Below are 15,643 nucleotides of genomic sequence, written 5' to 3'. Positions count from 1 at the left end.
AGGCGTTTTATTGTGAAACTTATTATTTCAACCATCACTGACGTCTACAGCACGACCAAAATCTCCTTTTTTTTGTCAGAGATCCGATTTCTACTCAAGAACGGCATGCAACAGGAGTTATAGCGAAGAGTTTCTGTAGAAAGCCCTCGGAAGCTGCGCGGAGTCTCCACATTCACAAATGGTCCAGGCGCGCAACAGGGGCCGGGCTCCTTCGGCGAGCTTTCAGTGCGGAAGCTGCCGACAAAAGGACGCAGCTGAGGCACCGTTACCTCTTCAGCAGCGACCGCCCCGCCCTCTGTTCGGCGACGCCAGTAACTAAAACCTAGCCCCCCGCCCCAGACACCAGCGTTCCCACAGTCCGACACCACGCGCACATTCTGCGCCCACAGCTGGTTGTGGAATCCAGCCAAGTTGCGTCATCAAGCCTAAGCTGTCGCGAAGGAGATGGCCAGTTATGTCTATAGGCCGAGGCGACAAGTCAGCTGATCGTGAGCCCACAGTAAACAGTGGCAAGCCACCTCGCAAGTACAGCGGCAGCGCTTGCCATCGGAGCGCGCTCTGTTGTCTGTTGGACACGGCAAACAGTGACGAGAGCTCTTTCAGCTCTCCTGCTTAACTTGTTAAAAGACGCAGTCGTTTCAGCTGGCAACTTACCAATTCCACAATCATCCCTAGAATAATAAAGAAATGCTGGTGGATTTATAGCAAATACATAGGACTTACATTCAAATAAAACTGCAACGAAACTAAAATAAGAAATCATTTCGTGTCATAAAAAGATCCACAGACAGCTGTAGGCCACTCTTACGGAAACAATGGTATAATTTTTCTGTTCGTTTTCGTCCACAGGGCTAGAAATGACAGTATGGACTGTTATTGAATCTGTTTGTTTATTCACGATTGCAATTTCTGCTACTGTGCCGTTTTCAATCAAGTAGCAGCACTGAATAACGATTTCAGTTTTAGAAAAACATTCTGCTCTCAAAAATTTGTAAAGCCAAATTATTTTTTATTAATTCATTCCTCTTCAAAATAACATCGTCCTCGAATCAAGGATGTTTACATATTTTGTATGCACTGACGTTCTTTGTAGCGAGGCAGGATCTGGTGTTGTTAAAAAAAATAGTCAGCTGTACTTGACAATGGCACAGTAGCGCCAAAATGCGAACTTTAATGAATACATTTAATATAACAGAATACGATGAAAATATTGTCCTTTCTAAAGCATTGGTATCGTCCCCACAAACGCCGACACTACAGTAGACTACAGTAATCGTCTGAAATGTTAGTGAATAGCACTGAACAACATAATATTTTCGAGCACAGTACAGCACCACGAGGAAATAGATCCATTATCTTCCTAAAGTGAGTCCCAATACAAGGAGCTCTCCTTTTACTCTGTACAGGGTTTCCCGAATTCGTTGAAAGGACCTAAGACTATCTATGCGGAATTTTTTTAATTTCTTTTATCTGGCAGAAATACGTGGCAATGTTTGGTTTATTTTCTCAGGTGCTTTAGTTCACTTCCACAGCCACGAACTAAAAAGTCTGAAGCCAGTAATCACTATGCACAATGAACATTGTAGATGTGTGTTAACCAAGAGCTTTTTATTTCATTTTATTTATTTATTTTTTAATTCGCTGCGGTAATTACAACGTTGAAACCTTAAGAAATTATCTGCTATTGGTGAAATAGTGTCGTAAATCTGTTATCAAACCGAACGTTGATTTGAGCACCACAGTATTTTATTAGGCATGATCCTATTGGAGGTGACATGCCTTGGCCTTCCTCTGACCTAGGAGCTGACCTACGCAATTAGTTATACGGGGACCTACAGTTTAACCTTTATTCCGAACCACGGTGCAACTCGATATTTTCCACGTGCTTAAATCATGACGAGAGGGGAAAACAGTGATCAATGACACAAGAAATAAACGGACCGATTGGTAATTTTTACCCTCGCACTAATGCACAGCGCCACGCTAGTAGAAATCTAAATCAAGTCGCTTACGTGTAATTTTTAAAGGCTGATAGGTGGAAACCAAAATTTGGAACGACGAAATAGACAAAGATAAGGAATTCTGCTATCCTGGAACCAAAATGGCGTATGACGGACGAAGCAAAGACTCTGTATGAAGTTTACTAGCAGCAAAGGCAAAGACGGAATTCTTCGCAGGAATGTAGAGTCTACTTGTATGAAGAATAGGCCCTAATTTGTGGAAGAAATATCTGAGGATGTACGTTTGGAGCACACAATTGTATGAAAGCCGGAAAAGAAGAGGATCGAACAGTCTGAGATATTGTGCTTGAGATATTGTGCTGTAGAAAGATGTCGAAAATTGTGTAGACTGATGTGAAATTTGGCGGTTCTCCGCAGAAGCGGCGGAGGAGGAATACGTGCAAAACGCTGGAGAGTAGAAGGAACAGAATGTTGCAAAGTATGTTAAAGGCATTATGGATTAACTCTCTTAGTACTAGAGGGAGTTGCAGACGGCAAAAACAGTAGGATTCGGCGTTCGGTATTAGTTTGGCTGCAATATAAAGAGTTGTTCTGCCACGTAAGTTGACTTTAGAAAGCATGGAAGAAGTGGAGGAACGGCTGCTTTCGGAACAGTGCGCAAGATGTTTCGGACACCTGCCCAGTCAGAGTCTGAAAGCGAGCTGGCCGTGTAGCATTTCTGCCTGTTTCTGCTGCTCCTAATGGACGCTGCAAGCAGCTGGAGTCAAGTTTCCGCCAACGTGCGGCTGAAGGCAGCGCTAATGCAAGGCAGCCGCTTCCAACCCCTTCTGGCTTCTCCATTATCTCGGAAGACGAGATCTCAGAAAAGGGGGCAAATGTGTATGGCATACCGGGCAGTAGTACTGGCGAGGACGGAACTCGTGGACCAAGAGCCAGTAACATATCGAGACCACGAATCTGTATTATTAAACGACGAAGCCAGAGCAATCTCAGTTGTGGGTAGCTTCTAGGAGCAACCAAAATTTTGGTTTCAATACTTCCTATAATCATAGAACGAATTTAAAAATTTAATTGCTGTCATAATCTAATCGTTCAGAGGTATCATATTACGTTAATAGTTTAACACATTAAGACAAGTATTATAGTTAGAGACTGTGCTTATTTCTTCTTGAGGCAGCGGACTTAAAGGTGTGAAAATTATCCAGACAGCATTCATCCAATATTTGTTGAAGAGAGCCGGCCGCGGTGGTCTCGCGGTTCTAGGCGCGCAGTCCGGAACTGTGCGACTGCTACGGTCGCAGGTTCGAATCCTGCCTCGGGCATGGATGTGTGTGATGTCCTTAGGTTAGTTAGGTTTAAGTAGTTCTAAGTTCTAGGGGACTGATGACCACAGCAGTTGAGTCCCATAGTGCTCAGAGCCATTTGAACCATTTGTTGAAGAGAGCATTTAGCGATTTCCAACAAACTTTACACATAATTTCAAACATTTTCGAAATTTTTGCTTGTTGACACCACTCACAAAATAACTTCATCGCTTACTGTATTTTTCTTGTTGATGCAGTAAACCTTCAGCATCAGGTATGACGTTTTAATTTATTAACTCTTTACTGCTAACTCTATTCGCGATACATTTTGCAGACGTATCCACATATACCACTGCATGTGCCTAAAAAATTATAAACATTGACATGCATGAAACGAATGTTTAATACAAGGGAGTTAAAGAATCGGACGGTGGTGTTTACTGAAGTTCCTAGGAGTCAGTATGAAACAGGGACACTATTAACACGATGAATAGTCTCAAGCGAAGAAGCTCTACCACAAAAAGCGCTGCTATACGATGAGGTAAAATCCTTTCACGGAAAGTATTTCGAACTGTTTTCTTTCCTTCTACAACGTAAAGAGACTACCACAGATTGCGACACAGATAAATTTTTACATTTCCAAGTTCCAAAGGAGGTTACTGGCCGCATCACTAGGTAAGTCAAATACAACGTATTCTTTGGTGGTACTCCGGAACTGAATAGATTACAGAAACGTTTACTTTCGCCGTAAAATAGTGAGTGCAGCTACGTGATTTATAGAGCCGGAATACGGGAGTTGCTAAGGTAATGGTTGTCCTCCATCAAACGTAGTATCTTGATGGGATAACTTACGGAGATTATCTGAAGAATGATTACCATACAGATGTTAGGACTGCATTCCACGCGATAAGAAGGAAAAGGGAAAACTACTAAAAAGGGAGAGTAGAAGAGAATAAAAGATTAGGTTAGGGCAGTCATTGGAACAAAGGGTTACAAGAATAGCAACAGCGAGCTACAATAGTATGTTATTCAGGATGCGACAAACGGCCAGCGCAGCTCTAAAATCATAACCAATTTTTTCGATAGAATAACTCAAGGAAGGTTTAAGCCTCTTTACTCTTTTGATTACCCTACAGAAAGTACGTTGTGCTACTGCAAATTTGCAGGACTATATAAAGAGCACCTATTTTGATGTTATAAGTCAATTTCGAACAGCTGAACAAAACAAAATTGGCAATAGAAAAGTTTCAGCTGCGTCTTGGTGTGAAACAATGGTTGAAGTGCTGCAGCACTGTACTAATGTAAAACTTGAACCCGAGAATCTCTTTAGTGTCTGGCATGACCACAGCACCCAAGTTGCGATATATAGTCGGATACCGTATCTTACTGCACTGAAAGCCAAGACGACCAGCTAAAGCATTCACACCGTTACTATTATTTGCGGTTATCAAATCGGTGTAATGATTTTAGTAGGACTGGCGCGGAAGAAATTAATTCGCTGTCTGTGACACTACATCGCCTTCCTACACCTTTTGCTATTTTATTACAGTAGTGCTGAGAAAGCGAATAATCTATCCACTGCCAGGAGATGTTGGCAGTAAGACAAGGCAACTCGATGTGAACTTTTTATCAAAGTTCAGTATTAACGAGAATAAAAAGTACTGCAGAGGAGATCTACTTTTCAACAGGTGGAGAATGAATCAGGCGGTAAAATACAGCCTGATCACCGAGGGCTTCGAGGCAATGGAAGAAAAATGAATGGAATATATTAAGTCACAGTGAGTCAGGGCGGAAATGGCTCTTTTCGTGAGCCGAATCAAAGTTGTATTTCACATGGAGGAGGAACGACTCAGCAAGATTGCAGTTACGGTGGAAGGTGGCTATCCCAATTACAGTTCGGACAAATTTACGAGGATCCGACATAAGAAATATCACCGCCGCGAGCACTGGGGCGTTTAGAGCTGTCCATGGTGCAGGTAGTTAATCTAACAACGTCGTGGAGAGAAACCCAAAGAAATAAAAGATAAAGCAATGCAGGCGAAATTAAAGACAGAGTGAATTGAAGAAAAATGAAACATCCCCAGTCACCGAAGGATCCTCTTTCCCCCACTGTCACATCGATAAGGGCTTATCACCAAGTACCTACTTTCCAAGTCCTCTTCGTTTTGAGAATCCTATGGTGCCGATCTCGCCCATATACTACACTCAACGTACTCAACACACTCTGATGCCTAATTCAGCATTTACCGCCCCAAAATGTTTCCCTCTTAAATGCTGCTTCTACAACAAATCAGTTAGTCCTAAAAATCGTGGCACATTTCCCGACAGGCAGTCCGTTCTTCCACTAATGGTTTTTCTTTAACAGTCCAGTCATCAACTAATTGATTGTCTCTCTTCATTTCGAAACTCATCTGTACACATTTTTGCTAATATCCACTTGTAGAAACAAAAGTTACTCGTTTTACACCCAGCAGCGCCGCGCAAACACTGCAGCTAAAGTACTGGGCTCGTATTCGGATAGCGCTGTCTTCAAATCCCTATTCCGCAATGCACATTTAAATTTCGGAACAGTTCCTCAGCAAGACTATCCGCCTAATGCAAAAGCGCTTCTGTTCTCTAACGTCCTCGACGGACTTCCTGCCTTCCTCTGTTTTTCCCGCTGACTGTTATCTAATTTTTGAACTTTCGCCAGTTGGTATTCTCGTTTGTATTATCCGTGATTTCTTTTGCGTTTGCGTTTTCTTTGTTTATGCTGAACAAGAATTCAAACTGAAGTAGCTTTCAATTCGTAATGTCTCAAATGGCTCTGAGCACTATGCGACTTAACTTCGGCGGTCATCAGTCACCTAGAACTAATTAAACCTAACTAACCGAAGGACATCACACACATCCATGCCCGAGGCAGGATTCGAATCTGCGACCGTAGCGGTCGCTCGGCTCCAGACTGTAGCGCCTAGAACCGCACGGCCACTCCGGCCGGCTTTCAATTCGTAGTTATTGCTTTCTGGAACATTAACTCGTCAGTGTTGGAGCACTTTAAAACGGGAGAGTTTCGGTATTTTAAAAAGCTATGTTAGGTTGTTCTATGCATTTCTTCAGTGCTACTCCTAACGTTGGCATCTAAGCTTCCATAAGTGTAAGCACATAGGGCACAAACGTATCAATCGCCGCCTATTAATTGTCCTATTTTTTTAATTTGAAATTGATGTAAAAGTGGACTCATATAAGCGTCTTAAGAGGGAAATGAAAGAGATTGGGAGGGCATCCCAATGTAGGGTCAATCAGTTAGAAAAGAAACTAGGGAAAAAACAGAGTGACCGTTAAATGAAATCATTTGCAGTTGATATCCTAGTTTCCCTTACTGAAGGACTAACAAAACAAAGCCAGGCGTATGCGTCCAACCATGTGAAACTGTCAGAAAAGACTTGTCAAAATATGACAACAACAACAACAACAACAAAAATAGATCCGAGGGAACATTCGAGTCACCAACTTTTAACTAATGGAGCATAAACTGCGTCTATATCTACATGATTACTCTGCAAATCATACTTAAGTGTTTGAAAGAGGGAGGATAGAATCGCCTCCAGATTATTTCTCTACTTTCGAATAGCACGCGGAAAAAAATTACACCTAAAGCTTTCCTAGACAGGTCTGATTTCTCTGACCGCTAGGGTCATCGAAGGACGTAGCAGTCAACAAAATATTTTCGTCTTCCGAAGAAAGCTGGCGATTGAAATCTCGCGAAACTCGCTCATCATACCCAGAATTCTTCCCCACCCTCCTACTTCGTGATAATACAAAACGAGCTGCTCTTCTTTTAACTGTCTTCCGTCAATCGGTATGGTACAGTGGCCGCTATATAGCCTACTAATCTTTACAGAATGGAAAGGAGCTGGTGCTGTAGAATCAAATCCATCAGATTCACATGCGGAAGTGGTCGGGTTTTAGCCGCGGTTCGGAAGCCTGCCGGATGGCAGCGTCTTCCCATTAAGTCATTCAGGTAGCAGTGGAATACCGCAACGTATATAGCGTTCGGGTACCGAAGTAAATGTTTCAAGACGGCTAGACGCCACGCACAAGGAGTAACCGGTATGAAAGGTCACGGGCAAACATCTAACTACTGCCCGTTTCAGATAAACGTGACGCCCACAGGGCGCTACAAGTTGTGTGCTAGCTCTCGGTCCTGTCGATAACCGCTGCGGTGGGCGTTAAGTACCGGCGAGTGATAACCACCTCTCTTGTGTATAGAGAGCCTATTAAAAACGTTGTCTGTGATATAGTTACGGGAAGGTGTGCGCCAGGAACTGTTCATTCCCGAAGAGTACAGTCTTTCGGTAGCTCTGGCGATTTATGATCCGAGGAGCAGCTATGGCATAAAAGGCACAAAATTAATAGCCAGCGCTCGCAACCTTTGCTTTAGGAACGAATTAAAGCTGTTTATTATTATTAGCCAGGACTCTTGGTTGGACGGGGAGTATCGAGGAGTTATTTACGACGACAGCCACAGGGGAGCGTCGTTCGCTGAGCTTAATTGCTGGGCGTTCATTTTCACCGTCTGACCGTACAAATGGTTCTCCCCCCTCCCGCACTAAACTTTCAGTCACCAACGGACACGCGGCCTTAATCACTCTGTGTGTGGTTGTGGACAGGCTCAAATGGAAGAATAATAATCGTACGGGTCAATATTAATTACCTGAATGCCTATAGGCAAACAGTAACTAACGGCTCACATGGGGTTAACAAGTAATCAACGGACGATACCAACCAATGAAGAGGAATTTGTTGAGTTCTTGAAACAATATGCGGTGATACTGGAGTCACTGCTAAAATATTTTCCAACGAATACGATTTATTTCTGCCAATGTTCACAAAGTTATTTAGTGGCTCTCAGTTAACAACATGATAAATTTAAACACAGTGCCTACCATAGTCAAGCATTGGTCTCCCTCTATAAAAAAAAAATAAAAAAATAAAAAATAAAAAAATTACACTTCCCTTCATTACCAGAAACATCATTTATTGATGCGTCAGCATGTGTCCTCTACACCGAACGCTTTTTAAGTTGTGCTATAATTTCTATTCTCCCCATCTAATCTTCAGGATTCTTCTGTACGAGTACAAAACCTCCTATTATTTTCTTGACTTCAATATTTATCGTCTACGGTTCATTTATGTGAAAAACCACACTAAAGACAAATACCTTGAGACAAGACAAATATCTTCAGAAAAGACTAACAAAGAGATTTCTATTACATTTTAAAATATCTTAGAATGTTTCAAGAATACATTCGAAGTAATACTATTGCATTAAATCACTTTTTCGTATTACAAATTGGCACATGAGTTTTATTTACATAGTCTGTTCCACTGCAGCGCTTTACTACTAATTTGCGCAAGTTTATTCCCAAAAGATATAGTGTCTACACGTTGTTAACAAAGCTCGCCCCCTCCCCCGACACACATAAAAAAATAAATATATAAAAGTCAGTATACCGATACACCAAACGACGCAGGCCGATCAGCGAAACACTCTGACAACCAGTAAATAGTTATTCGTCTGTAATTCACTACACAACCAAAGTTATCCACACACTATTAGAGGGCATTAATAAGGTACGTATCTACCCTTCACCTTTATGGCGTGTTGAACTTTCTGGACACACTTTCAGTTAAGTATGTGAATGTGTGGGAGGGAATGACAGCCCATTCTTCCTCAAGAGCCGAAACCAGGCAAGGTAGTGACGTTGGACGTTTTAACTTGTCCCGAATGTGTTTCCATAGGGGTTCAGGTCGGAACTTGAGCGGTCCAGTCCCTTTCAAGTATGTTATTGTCCACGACCATTGCCTCACAAACGCTGTTTTATAATAGGGTGCATCGTCACGTCGATTTAAACCATCATCGTCTCCGACATGTTTCTCTACTGTAGGCAAAAATGTAAAAGGCAGTTCATATCTTTCCGTATTTAGCGTTTCCTAAAGCGCGACAATTCCTTCACCGTATTTCGCTGTTGGCACTACACATGATGGCAGTTAAACGTTTTGCATGCATTCGCCAGATCCAAACCCTTCCATCGCATTGCCACAAGGCAGAGCGTGATTCATCAACAGGAACCACTCGTTTCCAGTTATCCACTTCCCAGTGGCGACGCTCTTTAGACTACCTCAAGGGTCGCCTGGCAGAGACCACTGAAATGTGTGGCTTATGAGAAGCTGTTCGACCAATGAAACCGATTCTCCCTACACACAGTCACTGTGCTCGACGGATGGCTGGTAGTACTTTGAAACTCGTGAGTAGTTCCATACCCTGAAAAAAAAAATGGGAAAAAATAATAAATGATCGTAAGGCATTGATGACCGGGCATCCCCACCTGGGGAAGTTCAGCCCCGAGCTGTCAGTTATTTCATCTGACGTCACATTGGGCGACTTGCGTGTCGATGAGAACAACACAACGCCCGGTCCCCGAGGGGAGAACAACGCCGATCCTGCCGGGAATCGAAACTGGGCCCGCTGCAAGGCAGTCAAGACGCGCTGATCGCTCGCTCAGCTAAGGAGCCGGACGTTCCGCTAATTTAATGCTAGTTTCTACAACCATCCTCGCCAACGCTCGACGGTCCCTGTCCCTCAGTACATGATGTCTACCTGGTCTTGTTTGTTCCTTCGCGTTCCCACTCAGAATCACACCATCAACAGTCACCTTGGGCGGCTTTAGAAGAGTTGGAAGGCCCCTGATGAGTTTGTTACTCAGGTGACACGTTCGCCGTTACTCAGCTCTGCTCACTCCGCTGTTGCTGCTCCTCTACTGACAACACAGCACTCTTCGCCTCCTCTTACACTGGCTGGTCCGCCTATCGCGACATCTAATAGTCAATTCCGCATTCCATAGGATTGTCCCGATACTTTCGATTAGCTAGCGTAAAATTAGCGACTGTTTAGGTCACTCAGTTTTGTTTTTCCTATCTTCTTTTACGTTCCTTTTACTAATTTATTCAGGCAGTGTGTGTACTGACAGTACGTTATATCTGCCTACCACGTTTCAACACAATTCTGTAAAGTTTCCATGGATCTTCTGTTGTGTAACGCATTCAGATATGCCGGTGAGATCATTTTCTCCCTCTGAATGTTACAGTTTTAAGTTCCCTCGCCGGCCGGAGTGGCCGAGCGGTTCTAGGCGTTACAGTCTGGAATCGCCCGACCGCTACCGTCGCAGGTTCGAATCCTGCCTCGGGCATGGATGTGTGTGATGTGCTTAGGTTAGTTAGGTTTAAGTAGTTCTAAGTTCTAGGGGACTGGTGACCTCAGAAGTTAAGTCCCATAGTGCTCAGAGCCATTTGAACCGTAAGTTCCCTCCTTCCAGCGCCAAGGGCAAAGGAGATTACGCTTTTCCAACGTTTCAGTGCGTGTCACAACCCCAGGTGTGTTTCGTGGAACGTTTCTTGTATCCAGAGATCTAAACTTTATAATGCGACAGAATTATTATTAGAAATATTTTCTTTTCTTGTTACATAAATGGACCGAGTAGGACTCAGTTGTGACACGTAGTTGTAGTGTTCGAACGACGATGATTACAGAAAGAAATTTTCGCTCCGAAGCAGAGTGTGCGCCAATATTAAACTTCCTGGCAGATTTAACTTTGTCCATGATCGAGACTCGAACTCGAGACCTTTGCCTTTCGCGGGCAAGTGCTCTACTGACTGAGCTACCCAAGCACGACTCGCGACCCGTCCTCTTAGCTTTACTTAGGTCAGTCCCTCCTGCCTTCCAAAGTTCGCAGAAGATCTCTTACGGGCAGAGGGGTCGTGAACCGTGCTTGGGAATCTCAATCGGTAGAGCAAATGCCCGCGAAAGCCAAAGGTCCCGACTTCGAGAACGGTCTGGATCACAGTTTTAATCTGTCAGCAAGTTTCACTGTTGATTATGGAGTTGCTCAATAGTGGTTGGAAAATCTGTTTGTGATTAAATTAGTATAACATATTTTTATTACAGGCTACCTCCACATATGAAACGGGAGTAAAATAGTGCATTTAAAAAGATACCGTATATTTCTTAATAGTGGTCCCGCAGTTGTTAAGTGCTACCGGCCACGGGCGACCTTTAAGTGGCCCTCTTAAATGTTAATTGTAATTTTCTGACCTAGTGGTGGAGGAGACGTTTGCGAGACTCGGCTGGTGCCGCGTACCTGGCGTCGGGCAGCAGTGCCAAGCGTGCGGGACGCAGTGGCAACAGCAGCAGCAGGGAGAGGCCGGCCGACGCTCGCGCATGGGTCGCCGCGCTACTGGCGCACAGCGCCGCCGGCCGCGGGCGACCGCCCTGCCCCCTGGCAGCGCGCCGACAAATTTTCCACTCGCTTATCGCTCGCGGCGCGCACAACGCCGCCGCAGGCGGCGGCGGCGGCGGCCACATTTTGGCCCAGTTTTACGCTGCGCCAGCGCGACTGGCCGCTGTCGTGTGTGCAAATCAAAACAAAGAGAACGGACGGCTGGTACTGATTAGGTCTCCATCGGAATCGCTTTCGCTGTAACCTCTTTTCACCAACAGCTGTATCCTTAACCTCTACTTCACTCTTTAACCCTACAATACCAACGCATTTTCCATAACGTGTAATACTAAGCGGGGGGAGGGAGGGTACTTTGTGCGCACCATCAAAAAGCTGAAAAAAGAATTCGTTTAATGTGTTTAACTTTTTATTAAAAACATCCTCCTTAAAAAGGTTGTGATCTATAAGCTGGGTACAAATCCTCAAAATAGCTTTTAGCTCTATCTTAGCAACACCAACGCATTTTCCGTAATGTTTACACCGAGTGAAAGGGTACTTTATGTCCAACAAAAAATAAATAAAAATTTCATAATTGTTCCTTTTCGCTCACAACATACTTTTTAAAGTAATCTAGATGTGTAACATTGGTCCTGAACCTGAAAATATGAAGACCAAATTTGTTGTAGAAAGTCACGTTCACTAATAACAATTTTTTGGATAAGTTCTATCGAAAAATTTAAAACAGTTACGGAATCTGATACAAAACTTCATCATAAACAGTAAATAAATTTTTTTCAAATTTTGAAAATATAAAGTACCAGACTTTACTTCTATATTTTCAAAAGGTGTGCAAAAAGAACTCCCACCCCCGGGTATTGCGAGGGTTAAAGATCGTCCTACAAGAGACGTCACGCCCGAGGCAGGATTCGAACATGCGACCGTAGCGGTCGGGCGGTTCCAGACTGAAGCGCCTAGAACCGGCCGGCACACACTTACAAGGGAACCTCCCCATCGCATCCCCCTCAGATTTAGTTATAAGTTGGCACAGTGGATAGGCCTTGATAAACTGAACACAGATCAATTGAGAAAACAGGAAGAAGTTGTGTGGAACTGTGAAAAAATAAGCAAAATATACAAACTGAGTAGTCAATGAGCCACATAAGCAACATAATGGAGTATGTGAGATTAGGAGCGCCGTGGTCCCGTTGTAGCGTGAGCAGCTGCAGAACGAAAGGTCCTTGGTTCAAGCCTTCCCTCGACTGAAAATTTTACTTTCTTTATTTTTGCATAGTTATTATCTGTCCGTTCGTTCATTGACATCTCTGTTCACTGTAATAAGTTTAGTGTCTGTGTTTTGCGACCGCATCGCAAAACCGTGCGATTAGTAGACGAAAGGACGTGCCTCTCCAATGGGAACAGAAAACATTTGTCGCAAGGTCATAGGTCAACCGATTCCTCCACAGGAAAACACATCTGATATATTCTATACGACACGGCATGTGCGTCACATGACAGGAATATGTTGTCCACCCACCTAACTTGTACACTTGGCGAATGGGTAAAAAGATTCTTCTACCTTGCCCGATTTAGGTTTTCTTGTGGATGTGATAATCACTCCCAAAAAAGTGATGAAAACATAAGAGTTTGTCACATAAACTGAAAATAAAAAATTAAACTTGTCGCTCGTTGGAAGATTTGAACCTAGGACCTTTCGTTCCGCAGCTGCTCACGTTACCACGAGACCACGGCGCTCCTGCGTTCCTATTGTCCTTAATGTTGCCTGTCTTCCCTTGAACTACTCAGTTTGTATATTTTGCTTATTTTTTCACAGTTCCACACAACTTCTTCCTGTTTTCTCAATTGATCTGTGTTCAGTTTTTCAAGGCGTATCCACTGTGCCAACTTATAACTAAATCTGAGGGGGGTGCGATGGGGAGGTTCCCTTGTTAGTGGGAGACACTGTTGTTTTAGGCATTGGTACGTGAGCACTTTGCGCTCTGAACTGAAAACAGCTACGTGAAGCGATCGATAGGCACACACATTTGTGCAAAGTTCCATCGGATTTTCACAGTGGTTTCCATTTCGCGCCTCATCGGACGTTACTTTCCGAATACGGCTCGTATAGACTTAAACCTACACTATTTCGAAGATTACAGCGGGATTCCAAGTACGACCTCCCCTGGCGTGGAACCGACTTCTTGACATCACGTGAGCTAAGTGTGTGTTGTCGCAGGCTCTATATAACATCGGTCATGGTTGCGTGTCACAACTGGTAGTGATTGAGGCAATCCTGACGGCACGGCGGTACGTCACGGACATCCTGTGTACTCACATGTTGCCTCTCGTGGAGAGTACTGCGATGCCATTTTAGAACAGGACAGCACTCACCCACACATGGCATGGCCGTCTAACAACTGTCTGAGTGATGGTGAGGGACTCCCTTGGCCAGCAAGATCCCCATCCCGTATCCGCGATCTCAAGGACCAGTTACAAAACCTGTGGACCAGCAAGCCTCAGGACAGAACACAACGGTTTTATGACACCCTTCCCAACCGAATCATTTGGATGCATACAGACCAGACTGTGTGCAACGTCGTAATGGTAAGTGGACACATACCACCACGATCTTTATAAAATTCACTCGATTTTGTAATCGCTGAAGAGACGTAACATATCCTGTCAACCCGTGAAGTTTCATTTCGTATCTTCTTTCCCTTCTGGGTCATTTGCTTTTTTTGTCAAGCAGTGCGTATTAAGCAGTGCATTCATACTTTACCCTGCCCTGTGTCGAATGTCTGTCTATTTTTGCACGCTTTGATCGATACACTCGCCCGGGTGAAACTGTCACATTCACGAAGGCACAGTCTCTTCTGGCGTCACAGGAATGTAAGAATACAGCACACGCCCCTAGAACGGAAATAAACGACTGCCGATTACGAATCGATCAGCTGGGCGTACCAGAACGTGCCGTTCATTTCCAGCGCCGAGTGACGCATCTATTAACGCAAGCTCGTTGCCTGCGATAATAGGCAGCATCCTTCAATCCGCGGCCGGCGATAAAGCGGCGGTCACGAAGACGCCTCGTCTCGCGCAATCGCCCGGCTGCGACCAGCAACAGGCGGCGCAGGGTTCAACGGCCCGGCCGCTCGCGACAACAAACGGCCGCAACTGCCGCTGCCGCCGCCGCCACTGGTCTGCCGGACCCACACCACTACCTACCCCGGCCTACTCAACTGTGCCAGTGTTACGCGCCGCCGGGCAGGGGCGGTACCCTCTGGCCTCGTCGCCAGCTGATTAGCACTGAACATACAGTGTTCCGAAACTATTCGTTCAAATTAGTACAGGAGGCAGGGAACATCAGAACAAACGTACCGGGTGATCAAAAAGTCAGTATAAATTTGAAAACTTAATAAATCACGGAATAATGTAGATAGAGAGGTACAAATTGACACACATGCTTCGAATGACATGGGGTTTTATTAGAACAAAAAAAAGTTTCACAAAATGTCCGACAGATGGCGCTGGACAGCAAAACGTCAGTGACTGCGCATGACAATCGTGTATAAAAGGAGCTGCAATGAGAGAGAATCAGATGCGCCAGCAGTCGCAGCATGTTGAAGTTACCTGAAAAGGCGCTTTTGGTGAAGCTGTATTATCAGAATGGGGAATGTGCTAGTTCAGCGTTACGATCCTATCGCCATAGGAAGGGGATTCGAACGCGTAAAGGTCCGTTGACAAATGCAGCTTTGTCAAGAATGATTTCGAAGTCCGAAGCCACGGGTTGTTTAGACGATAGACCCCGTAGCGGCCGACCGAGCACAAGGCGTAATGCTGCTGAGACAGTTCAGGAAGAAATGGAGACTGTAGCGGGTTCGTCTATGCACGGGGAAGTCAGCGCTCGTGCAGTCGCGCGTCGCACCGGCATTCCATACACTACTGTTTGGTTGGCACTTAGGCGTACCCTCCGATGCTATCCGTACAAAATCCATCGACGATTTAGTGAAGCGGAGGGCATTTGGGGCGTGGGCGTTTCAAAAGAAGGCAGAAGATGACGATTGGTTGAGTAACGTTTTGTGGACCGACGAAGCTCATTTCACACTCCGAGGGTCTGTCAACGGCC

At 44.6% G+C, this 15,643-nt stretch overlaps 1 protein-coding gene across 2 annotated transcripts in view; it reads right to left on the bottom strand.

Moving 5' to 3' along the window:
- Positions 1 to 15,643, bottom strand: part of LOC124607438 (ecdysone receptor) — a 169,637-nt gene that overhangs the window by 75,766 nt on the left and 78,228 nt on the right. Inside the window, exon 1 of one of the 2 annotated variants that reach the window (XM_047139768.1) lies at positions 11,446 to 11,530. The exons of the other annotated variant lie outside the window; for it this stretch is intronic. Coding sequence (XP_046995724.1) covers positions 11,446 to 11,527 — 82 coding nt within the window. The 5' untranslated portion in view covers positions 11,528 to 11,530. Of the gene's footprint in view, positions 1 to 11,445; positions 11,531 to 15,643 lie in introns of those variants that run through there. 2 annotated transcript variants of the gene reach the window in all.

The sequence above is a fragment of the Schistocerca americana genome, chromosome 3 (genome assembly GCF_021461395.2).
Source record: "Schistocerca americana isolate TAMUIC-IGC-003095 chromosome 3, iqSchAmer2.1, whole genome shotgun sequence".
NCBI lineage: Eukaryota > Metazoa > Arthropoda > Insecta > Orthoptera > Acrididae > Schistocerca > Schistocerca americana.
This window is presented reverse-complemented; position numbering and strand designations above follow the sequence as displayed.